The following is a 12,968-nucleotide window of genomic DNA, read 5'->3' on the forward strand; positions in this document are numbered from 1 at the left end:
GTCAAATCTCTATTTACATTTTTTGCACGATTTCAATACTTCCTTGTGTTCCATATATGATAAAGTAGAGAAGTGTAAAATGGCTAAAATAATTACACGTATAATTTATTATAAATATTTTCCGTGTACCCTAATTTTACCCTATTTATTTTGATGGTTTTTACTTTCTCGTATATACGAAGTATAGAGAAAGTCTTGTAATCGTGCAAAAAAAAAATTGAGATTTTTGCAAATCTCGACGTTTTACACCTCACTGATACGGAAAAACATAATTTTGCAATCTTGTCCGTATGTCTGTGTGTCTGTCTGTCTGTCTATCTGTCTGTCTGTGTGTAAACTCGATAACTTGAGTACCGTTACAGCTAGGTTGATTAAATTTCATATATAAGTATTTTATCAAAATCGTAGATTCGTATCAACTTTTTAGCGATTTTCGATAACCGGAAGTGGTCTTTTTCTACTGTGAATTTTTCAAAAGCCTATAACTTGAGTACTATTTCAGATAGATAAATGAAATTTCACATGTAGGTAAAAGATCTAATTCTCTACCTTCTGTCAAATTTTGAGTAATTTCCGTTGACCGGAAGTACTAATTTACGCTATTTCCAATTTCTCAAAAAAAAAACCGCATGTAAATTTATAAAGTACTAATAATATTGCGCACTATTATGCACATTTTTTTTGGCGTTCGCTTGGTGCGCAATTCTTTTTTCTACGAGATTCTATTCTATTTTTAAAAGTTTAAGTAATAAAAAAATCATGTCTACATTCCAAGTTATGTAAGAATATTCGAGAAAGTTTAGGGGAGATCACTTTCGGTTTATTTATAATCACGTCCATTATAGACCAAATTTCTAGAGGGAAGCGTTTAAATTTTCGAAGGGGGAGCTGTGTAAGCGGGGAGACACTAATTTAACTATCTATTTTCTAGATAAATTATACTATATTTTCCATTTCGTCCAGAGAGGGGGGGGGGGGGTAGAGGGGCCAATGGACATGTTCCGGGGAGTGTTCAGAGGTGCGTGCGTGTAGTTTTACCCCGTCATCCTCTTATAACAAACATTGTAAACACCCCATACTTTCAGTCTTTATTATTGTCCTTAGTTTACCCTAGCTCAGGGGTTCCCAACCCTGTGCCCGCGGGCGCCATGGCGCTCGCTGAACGATTCGTATGTGCCCGCCTCTCACTATTCGACAGAGACAGATTTTTGTTCATAAACATTATTTTAAACTATGATTTATTTTTGTTCATTTGTTACAGTTTTAATTTTTTGTGTGACTGCCTAGGTTTATTAAATATGTTCGATACTTGTCCCAACTTGTCTAGCGGCGAGCCAGACTGCACTATTTACGTCTTGTAAATACATTTCTCTGTGTGTATGCAATTTGAAAAAAATGCCAAATAATTTTATTATTTTGAAACAGTTTTGTTTATTATTTATTAATACATTATGACTATAATATAATAAGAAAATAAGAAAATAGGAAAATAAATTATGGGAAAATGTTAAATGACAAGTTATGGAAGGAGTTTGTCGATTTAAAATAGGTGGTGTCCGCCACCCTACCGATATTTTAGAATGTGCTCTAGAGTAGAAAAAGGTTGGGAACCACTGCCCTAGCTAGACCTATAGCGTCCTTAAATAACCTTTATTCTCCTCATCTATTATTAATACGTTCACGTGTGGACCAATTAATAAAATATCTATTATAATATTCAAAGGTTGAAATAATGATGGTAACATATGGTGGAGCTTTGAAAATGTAGCACGCGAGGAATGAACCAATCAAACGCGCCTTTGTTACAAGTCAAGTTGCGGGTACTTTAATGTAATCGATGTTTTGCTAATTTAGTTAATGCTGTCTTATGTGGTTGTTGATGTTTTAGCTACATCTGTTGTTGTGAATATTTAGGCTGTAGCGCTTGTTGATGTGAATATTTCTTTTTCTTTTAGAGAAGTGTTGATGAGAATATTTTGATAAGAGCGGCTGTGTGGTGAATATTTCTTTTAGAGAAATTGTTTTAGATGTGAATATTTAGGTTTTAGCGGTTGTTGATGTGAATATTTCTTTTAGAGAAGTTGTGTTGATGTGAATATTTTGGTTAGAGCGCTTGTTGACGTGAATATTTTGAATTTTTTATATCAATATATCTCTCAGTGTAGTTGTTGTTGTGAATATTCCAATTTCTGCACACGATCATGTGAATATTTCTGCTAGTGTAGTTGGTTGTTGAATTAACTATATAATTAATTAAATAATTAATTACCATGTTCTTTCGACGCGTTGAGTGTGAAGATGTGTTGTGTGTGAAAGGTATGTACGTGACGAGTGTGTGTGTGTGTGTGTGTGTGTGTGTGTGTGTGTGTATACGGTACCATTGCGCGAGGCCGGGGTTGTTGACGTGTATGTTGTTGTACGAAGTAAACAAAGGAAGTGACTGGTCGAGTGATATCGAGTATTTTGTAAGCGAGAAAGAGGTGTGTAGCAATTAATGTAAACGGGAGATAGAAGTCACGGTTGGAAGTGAGAGGTAGCTTTGTTGTGAATAATAACAGATAAATAGATCGTAAACTAAACTGAATTTAACCTCAAACGTTTATGTTGGTGTGTCCGTATCAGGGTCGGTACCAGGAGTGCCCTCATATTAAATATTTTCTCTACGTCTCTCACTATCGAAGCCTAAACATCTTTAAACATTATTTTATGGGTCTATGTCAATCATTTTTACTTTCTCGTATATACGAAGTATAGAGAAAGTATTGTAATCGTGCACAAAACTAACATGAAATTTTGACAGTTTTCACCGTTTTACTCCTCAGTCCTTCATCACATCCGGAGTATAGAGGACTTATTTTAATCAGGCAAAAATTATAAATACAAATATATAAACGTTTTGGCGTTTTATGCGTTATCGAGTCGTTAAAACTAAACTTTGCAATTCTGTCCGTATGTCTGTGTGTCTGTGTGTCTGTCTGTGTGTAAACACGATAACTTGAGTACCGTTACAGCTAGGTTGATGAAATTTCATATATAAGTATTTTATCAAAATCGTAGATCCTGATCAACTTTTGAGCGATTTCCGATAACTGGAAGTGGTACTTTTTCTACTTTGAATTTTTCAAAAGCCTATAACTTGCGTACTATTTTAGATAGATGCATGAAATTTCACACGTAAGTAAAAGATCTAATTCTCTACCTTCTGTCAAATTTTGAGTAATTTCCGTTGACCGGAAGTACTAATTTACGCTATTTCCGATTTCTCAAAAAAACGCATGTAAATTTATAAAGTACTAATAATATCCCGCACTTTTATACACATTTTATTAGGCTTTCACTTGGTGTGGGACGGAGTGGTCTAGCGGTAGAGAGCTGCAGGGACGTAGCGACTCATTCCGGCGCCCGGGGCGAACTATCAAATTTGAACCACATTGCAATGTAACAAAATTGAAAACAGTTATGTCAGTCAGGACAGCAAAGCAGTAGTCTATTTTGTTAAATTCAACCGTGTATAATTCAGTAATTGAGCTCAGAATTAAGTTTTTAATTATTACTTTTGCCCAGTTTGGCGCCCCATTAGGTTCGGCGCCCGGGGCTGCCGCCCCACCCGCCCTCCCCTAGCTACGCCTCTGGAGAGCTGGACTACTAACCCATTAGTCTCGAGTTCGAATCCGAGTTCAAGTCAGTAGACCGTCCCTGTGTCCACCCAACTCTGATGGGTACCTAACTCCTGTTAGGGAAAGTAAAGGCGACTGGGCATAGTGCTGACCACACTATCTCTTCATATGCCGAGGTCACAGAAACAAGTGAACTCTACTTCACTTGCCCCATAGACCGTCAGGTTTGAAAGGGAAACTTTTCACTTGGTGTGCAATTCTTTTTTTACGAGATTCTATTCTATTATAAAAAGTTTAAGTAATTAAAAATGGATAACAAATATTGTCTATGTCCTGAGTTGCCATCCCTCGTAATTTTATATTAGAATATTCGAGAAAGTTAAGGGGAGATCACTCCCGGTTTATTACTTTCTCGTATGCAGAGTAAAAAAGAAAGTATTGTGATCGTGTACAAAAAACTACATTAAATTTTGACAGTTTTCACCGTTTTACAATCCTGGTACTTCATCCTATATTGAGAGTTTAGAGGAATTTACACATGCAAAAATTCTACATCCAGATTTATCAAAATCACAGCGTTTTACGAGTCATAGAGTCGGCAAAACTGGACTTTGCAATTCTGTCCGTATGGCTGTCTGTGTGTCTGTCTGTCAGTAAACACGATAACTTGAGTACCGTTACAGCTAGGTTGACATAAATTTCACATATAACTAGCGTACCCGTCCCCGCGCGTTGCCGCGGGGATAGAAGAAAGTCTGACGGGATATATAAGAAGGGTTTCATCAATGCGTTATCAATCCTATATTCTTAAACACGTGACCTTGTTTTCTAAAACTGAGTTATTTAAATGTAAACAATGCCTGCACTTGGATCATAAGTATTGGAACTCGGGTTTACCTACATTACCGCATTAAATAATTGGGTGTACGTTAATCACTCACCGAAATAATGAGGTAGAACACACTTCGGAGACCGCCCATGTATCTGGAACGTAGAGGGCGCTATCGGGAGCCCCCCCCCCCCGATTACAGTACTGCAGAGGGGACGCGTACGACCCCTGGCTCATTAAAACTAACATTGACGCCATAGTGCTAAAGGAATAACCCAGTAGCGCCAAACAGCATCCTGAAACAATGATGCAGATTGCGTCATTTACTAAAGTTACACAAATAAACAAGGTTTTTTTCTTTAACGTACAAAAACATGTTAAAAACATCAGTCTGACTTACACAATTTGTTAGCATTTCTAATATTAGAAGCTCGATCTCAATTTCGAATTGGATCGTCTAAAGATAGATGCTAATTACACCATTATCAAATTGACGAAACTGGATTTTTTTTACAGACAAAAGGAAACAAACCAGTTAATAATCTAACCTTGGTTAATTTATGTGATTATTAAAAAAAATGTATTACAGGGCCCTCAGCGGCCCATGTGATCTTTGGGGGCAGAAACTCAATTATTTGTTCGCAGCCAAATCGCTACCTACCATGGCGTTGGCGGACACGACGGATTTAATTTAGTGTGCGGCTTTGACGCACGATCTAATCCATAATCTATCACACTGTTTTGAACGAACGTAGTCGCCATATCGTTAACGGGATAGACCAGGGCGTCAAATTGCATGCTGCCGGAGGCGAAATTAATCCCTCCCCCCAAGAAACCATCTCGGGAGTATTTATCAACTCCCAAAAGTTTTATAGCACTCTGATAAAGGGTGTCGAACCGCATCAGATTTTCATTTTTTTTTTAAATTTATCATATATAGAAATAAATCACATTCTCCCAGGGTGCCGCCCTTGCGAAATTAAAATAGTTTCTTTTACAGAAACCTCACCTGGAGTGTTCTAATCAACTCCCAAAAGTTTGATGGCGATCTGATGAACGGTGTCAAAACGCAATCGACTTTTATTTTTAAATACCGTATATAGAGAAAAATCGCACCCTCCCGTGGCACCACCTTTGCGAAAATTAAAAGTTTTTTTTTTGCAAAACTATTCCCTGCAGTGTTATAATCATTTCCCCAAAGTTTGATGGCGATCTGATGAACAGTGTCAAACCACAATCGAATTTTATTTTTATATAACGTATTTACAGAAAAAACAAATCGCGCCCTGCCGTGGCGCCACCACCCTGCACATTTGAAAAAAAAACTGTTCCGTAGAAACCTCCCCACGTGTATCCTCAACAACTTTCCAGGTTTATATCGATCGGATGAAAGGTGTAGTAATGCATAAAAAACACACAAACACACATGCGCACAAACATACATTGAATATATAGATTATTATATAAAATTTGTTTTAACATATTTGAATTTTCCGGTTACCGGAAGTGGAGCTTGTTCTACTTTCGTTTTTTCAAAAGGCTAAGTACTTTTCAGTTATATAAAAGAAATTGTAATATATGTAGAAGATCTAACTCTCGGTTTCTGACAAATTTTGAGTAATTCCCGAAGACCGGAAGCAGAACAATATCCTATTTTCAATTTCTCAAAAAAAAAAAAAAAAAAAAACAACCGCATATGAATTTATTTTTCTAATTTGATTCCTGTGTGTTTCTTTGTAAAGTACCAATGTACCGAAGAATTATACACATATTATTTGCTGCTTATTTGGTGCGCAATTCTTTTTTCTACGTGATTCTATTCCAATTTCAGAAAATACTATTTCATTATTAAAATATTAATTTGTCATCCAATTAAGTCAAATTTGATGTCAGATTTCATTGTTATTGCGTCTAGACCCACGTGCCGAATTTCAGAGAAATCGATCAGTTAGAAGTGCTCGAAATTTCGCTCACCCGTTTTGATCCAGACTGATAAACAGAGGCAGCAAGTTAAATAAAAGCTTGTAATAAAAGAGTCACCCACCCCTTCCGGTTACATAAAAACTAATGAGAAAGTTTAGGGAAGATAACTAACGCTTTATTTTAGATTTGTTTAGTCTCATTACATGCGATAATTTGATCTAAAAAGTAATTGCATTATGGATAATATATAAAAAGCTATTGTTTATTTATGGCGTATAATACTAAAATACATAAAAAGGGGATTCTCTTTTAAAACGTTTATGCGTGTAGAATTAGCATAAAATTAATTTTGTTTCGTTTTGAATTTTAAAAATATATTCACCTAGAACATTTTTTATCTAAAAAAAAAATCAAAACAGCATTTTGACAACAGTTAGAAAGTTTAGGTTAGGAAGTCTTTTGGTAAAACATTAACTTCAATTAATTATTTTTATTTGGGATTAATAATATTTTATCTAAACTATTTCTGTAATGATTTTGTAAGCCAATATGAAGTTTTATTATTAAAATTCTCGCTTGAATATAAGCTTAAAATGAACTTTATAATTAGTTAATTAGCGGCTTTGTTTTTGTCTACACAAATGTTGCTAAAAACCCAATTTTACTAACAACAGGTGTAAAGTATTTGACACAGCAATAGACACAGCATAAAGATGGACGTAGAGACCAGCATCCAAATGGCCGACTATGTTGTATGTGTTGTTGTCTTGTTGATTCCTATGGCCATCGGGATTTTGTTCGCTGTTAAAGACGCGAAAAAGGCGACCAGAGAGGAATATTTGTTTGGAGGAAGACGGATGTCTGTGGTGCCGGTGGCTTTGTCACTTTTCGTCACGTTCATTGTAAGTTCTTCTTCGATATTCTAATTGTAAATTGTGATTTGGTTCACTATTTGTAAGTCAAAGACGTTTTTTTTACAAAATTAATAGTGTTCATAGTTACTTTTGGCAACCATTAAACTTACTCCAAGACTTAAAATTACATAAACGTATGTGTACTATCAGAAAAAAATGGATTTGTTTTTACAAGCTTTTATTTAACTCACTTCCTAGTTAGTTTGTCGTCAGTCTGTCTGTCTGTCTGTCTAGATCGAAACGCCGGAGCGATATTGCAGGCACATCTTCTTGACAGATACGGTTCGTAGTTGGTACATGGGTCAAGACATGAAGACAATGCATCATGACATTCAATTAGACTAAATTGGTAGCCTGATTAATTTTTTATTAATTAATTAAAAATTAGTTCAAATTAGAAGGCAGTTCTATCCAACTACTCCACACGCGTCATCACGTTCAAGAACGCGTCTTCTCGTTCACTAGGCGCGCAATGGTTTTTAGTCATGTAAAACTATTGTAAATAAAACATGTAAAGTACTGAAAAATAATTCATAAAAAACGTTTTAATAACAAGCTTTTATGTAATAATGCACTAAAAAGTAGAAAATAAATTATAGACTACTATTTAAATAATTATAAAGAAAAGCGTGGATCTCTTCTCAAATATTAGTAAAGGTATCAAAAAGGTACTAAAGTGACCCACGCTTTTCTTTATAGTTATTTAAATAGTAGTATATAATTTATTTTCTACTTTTTACAAGCTTTTATTACAAGCTTTTATTTAACTGACTTCCTCTGTCGTCAGTCTCGATCGAAACGCCGGAAATTACAGACACTTCTAACAGACAGATACGGTTCATAATTGGTACGTGGGCCAAGACATGAAGACAATGCATCGTGACATTAAATTTGACTTAATTGGTCGCCTGATTAATTTTATATGAATTAATTAAAATTTGGACCAAATTAGCAGGCAGTTCTATCCGCACGCGTAATCACGGCAAAAGCGCGTCATCTCGTTCAATAGGTGCGCGACGGTTTTTAGTCATGTAACTCTATTGTAAATAAAAACATGTAAAGTACTAAAATTTTTTCATAAAAAACGTTTTGATAACAAGCTTTTATGTACTAATGCACTAAGAAGTAGAAAATAAATTATAGACTACTATTTAAATAACTATAAAGAAACATTCCTAAACATTAGTAAAGGAATACTTAATTTTTAAGGAATACGAAACGTAAAAACATTATTAACTACGATTAAGGATTATTCTTTCTTTACACAAAGTTTTTCATGGATTGCTCATTGAAAAAGATCAACCATTTTACAGAAGCGATAAATATTATTATTTATAAAATGTTATTTATAGATATCTCAAGAAATCATACATCTTTTATTCCCCTTATATAATTAATTCCAGTCTGCCATTGCCTTGATGGGAAATCCCGCAGATATTTACAGTTATAGCGTAATGGTTATCACCCTATATGGAGGCTACTCAATCAGCTATGTTATTAGTCTGTTCGCCATTGTGCCACTGTTCTATTCCCTACAACTGACAAGTATCTATCAGTACTTCGAGTTGAGGTTCCACTCACGTGCAGTGAGGATATCAGCACTGACCGTTGGTATGTTACAGACCATCTGCTACATGGCTGTAGCTCTCTACAGTCCAGCTCTAGGGCTACAGGTCAGTTTTATTCTAATCATCAAATTTTATAATTTATTAATAATCTAGCAATATTAATTTTTTAAAAAGTCAAGTAATTAAAATCATATATATTTAGCTTTAATGGCACAGGATCTTATTTAGTGGAAGGATTAAATTTAGCCCGAATTGTTCTAGACAACAGCAAACATCCCATTATGGATGTCTATTGTTATTGTTGGCATTATTCGGCACCGTGTACTCAGCTCTGGGTGGTATCAAGAGCGTTGTCTGGGCGGACGCTTTTCAATGTTTTGTCATGTTTGGTGGGGCTCTTCCTATTATTATCGTAGGTATGTCTTTTTCCTATTTTTAGTAGGCCTATATCTTTATCTATTTTTTATTGCAGTTAGTTAAGCTGTTAATTTGTTCACTTTAAATTATCGTTATATTTATCAGGTATAAAAACTGCTGGAGGATGGTCAGAGGCGTGGCCACTAGCTGTGAAAGGTGGAAGAGTTTCATTTGACGTTTACGACTTTGATCCAAGGGTGAGACATACATGGTGGGGCGCCACTGTTGGGGCTACATTCTTGTGGTAAGGTTTTTGTTTATAAAAAAAAGTGCATGGATACATTATCTATATATATAATCCTCTTCTTTGAGACGTTAGAAAACAAGCTGGGTAGGGTTTGGGCGAAAGGAGGGTGGGGTGTGGGTGGGTATCGTCCTTAACGAGCTACTGATAGCGTTAGCAAATATTTTCAGTGGCAGCATTGGTACTGTCAAATTCACAAATTATGAATTACTGTAAAAGTAGAAAAAACAACAACTAAATAGCGGCGTATGATACGCCGCGGGTCGGCTAGTATATTATAGAATACAACAGGCGCTGTACGAAGTTCGTATTAATTTATTTTCAGGCAACTGTTATTCATTTATAGTGTACAAAAGCTGATTCTTTATTTTCATATAATAATAAACAAACACCATAGAAACGTCTTGTTGTGAGGTGTTTGAGTTACAGTTTTTCTTCTCAATTTCTCTTTAATTTGACTTAACACACGTCAATCGTGTACATCCTTTAGGCTTGGTACTACATTCAACCAATCAACCATCCAAAGATTGTGACAATGAGAGACGCCAAGATTTCTTATATATTAAACATCCCAATTATGTTGGCTTATGGTGTTCTGCTGTTTTTTGTTGGATTCGCAATTTACGTCCATTTTGCATTTCTACGCTGTGATCCTTATGAAGTTTGTTTATATTAAGTAAATTAGTGTAGTAAAAATAACTAGATTCATTTAAATGTTTTATAAAGTCTTTTAAAAATAATCTCGAATCTTTGTTTATATAGGGCACTGCCATCGCTTAATTTGCAATTTATTTACTCCTAAATGAATTTAGAATATTATTTGATGTTTTCAATATAGACAGAATGTAAAATAACAGATTCATTTTTTTGTGTGTGGATTTCATTGAAAATATTATCTTTAAACTATTTCTTTCAGGGCGGTCTAATTACCAACAGAAACCAACTGAGTCCATTTTTCGTCATGCAAGCTTTTCAAGACATGCCTGGGTTTGCCGGTCTTTTCATGGGGACGATGTTCAGTGGATCTCTCAGTACTATATCATCAGGTTTGTTCTTAATATAAATGTTTTGAAATATTTGCGTTTTGGGACAAAAATGTATTTTGGTTCTGTGGTGATGTAATGTGTATGAAAGGTGAATACGTGGAACGGTTCAATGCGTGTGTGTATGTATCATGTAGTGAGGCGCGAGGCCGGGTGTGTTGACGTGTTTGTTGTTGTACGGAGTGAACGAGGGTACAAGGGAAGCGACTGGTCGGGTGACAGTGGCTGTGTTGTGGGCGAGAGAAAGGTGGTGTGTAGGAATGAATGCGGAGGACAGTTGAAGGTTGAGTGTGAAGCAAGGAGGTTGATGTTGGGACTGGAGGACGGGAGATAGAGAAATAAAGAATACTGTAATAGCCTCAATCGTGTTGTGCTTTCTTTGAGATTCAGACGCCCTCACAGGTTCTTCTTGAAAATGTATCTGAAATAAAAAGACTATTAAATAAATTTTCAGCCTGTTGAAATTTATGTAAAAGCTATTAAACGTATTATAACCTGCTATGACTTACATTTGAAAGCAAATGCTTTCGTCATTTTGGCCCTTATTTTGAAACGTACACCTAACACATCTTTGTCTGCTTAGAAAGGGTAGCAGAGTAGTATAGCACGTGATTAGTGTTTGTTCTAAGAACTACGACCACACCAAGACTGACCAATTGTACAAATAATTCGTAAGGCGTGGTCTTTGCCTGAGCCAGTAGCTAAACAATTACAATTGTTCTCTGCCCACACAAAGCAAAAATGTTGGCTAGCATACTGCATTTAATATAAATTACTGCCTCAATGGTGCCATTATGCACTTGCTAAAGCCAAAAGATCATCTTCATTGCGTATGTTAATGATATCCACCTTATGAAATTTCTTGCTTTATTTCTGCAGGAATCAGTGCTTTGGCGGCAAACACAGTTGAAGATATTCTATCGAAATGTCTAAGTGGTTTTAAAGAAAGCAGTATCACGCAACTAACAAAAGTACTGGTCTGCTTGTATAGACTTGCCATTGTTGGACTTGCCTATGTAGCTGACTCCATAGATGGTCCAGTCACACAAATGAGTTCGTCAGTTTTTGGAGCCTGTGGGGGTCCTGTGTTTGGGGTGTTTATACTTGGGGCGTGCATCCCCTGGAGCAACAAGTACGGCGCCTTAGGTGGAGGTGGGCTGGCTCTTGTTTTCAACGTGTGGTTGGCCATTACAGGACAGATGTACGGAAAGAAAACTCGACCACTACAACCCCCATCTATAGAGAACTGCTATACGAACTCCTCCATGTTGCTAAACCTTACTTCTACAATACTAACTGCTGAACGATTCCCAAATGACAACGACTCATACAGTTATGGTTTCTTCTTGTACGATATATCCTACATCTGGTATGGTTTTATTGGATGTTTTGTGGCCTTCACCTCTGGTGCTCTCATTAGCTTTTGTTTTAAGAAGTACGACCACACCAAGACTGACCCACGCCTCATTATACCAATAATTCGTAAGGCGTGGTCTTTGACTGAGCCAGAAGCTAAACAAGAGGAAAGCTCAGCAACGATGAAATGTCAACTCGAACTTTTAAATTGCTCTGACGATGTAAAATTTCGTTAAGTGATGGAAACCGTGTTAAAAACTGGCCAGATTAAACTTTTTCAAAACTTTAAAATTTGGACTTGAATCGAAAGTTTAGTAGTATAAACCGACTTGCTGTTTTAAAATAGTTTTCGTACGGTATAAAAATAAACAGTTTAGTTAAAAGAATTTTATCTTAGTTGTATTTTTGACGACACTGAACACTTTAATACATATAATGATAACACAGTTACTCTTGCAAAAAATAATTTACTAAACAAGAATGCTTTTGGTAATAATTTACATTCACAATGTAATGTTGATAATTTAATAAGGTATTGTTTTCTTTCATTTTTTGTTACATTATGTCATATGGGCTTAAAAAATTCGTATTTATTTTTTGTTTTACATTCAGTTATCGAATTAAACAACGTTGAGGCTTATTATATAAATTCCTATACTATTTTTCAGATTTATTAAAAAACTCAAATGTCGCCTAGAAACAATCACACGATACAAATTGTAATGAAGAAACACACACACACACACACACACACATATATATATATATATATATATAATATAATATATATATATATATATATATATATATATATATATATATATATATATATAAAATACATATATATATATAATATAATATAATATACACGCACGGACACACACAGACACACACACACATATATATATATATATATATATATATAGATATATATATATATGTATATATATCCTTTAAAGCTCAAATTGGCTCTGTTTATCTGTAAATGATTTTTGATGTGCGTGCAAATAGTGAAAACCTCCACTTCATCGCAAATGTGTAATATTTTAACCTAACC

General features: G+C 35.2%; 1 protein-coding gene across 1 annotated transcript; it reads left to right on the plus strand.

The window, feature by feature from the left end:
• The first annotated feature begins 7,082 nt into the window (after positions 1-7,082).
• Positions 7,083-12,147, plus strand: LOC131935910 (sodium-coupled monocarboxylate transporter 2-like). Its single transcript, XM_059292654.1, has 6 exons — positions 7,083-7,271; positions 8,687-8,894; positions 9,374-9,465; positions 10,003-10,173; positions 10,429-10,558; positions 11,435-12,147. Exons 1-6 carry the CDS (start codon positions 7,083-7,085, stop codon positions 12,145-12,147), a joined length of 1,503 nt encoding a protein of 500 aa, XP_059148637.1.
• The last annotated feature ends 821 nt before the right edge of the window (positions 12,148-12,968 follow it).

The sequence above is a fragment of the Physella acuta genome, unplaced genomic scaffold (genome assembly GCF_028476545.2).
Source record: "Physella acuta isolate Inbredline_101_S28 unplaced genomic scaffold, ASM2847654v3 ptg000164l, whole genome shotgun sequence".
Classification (NCBI taxonomy): Eukaryota; Metazoa; Mollusca; class Gastropoda; family Physidae; genus Physella; species Physella acuta.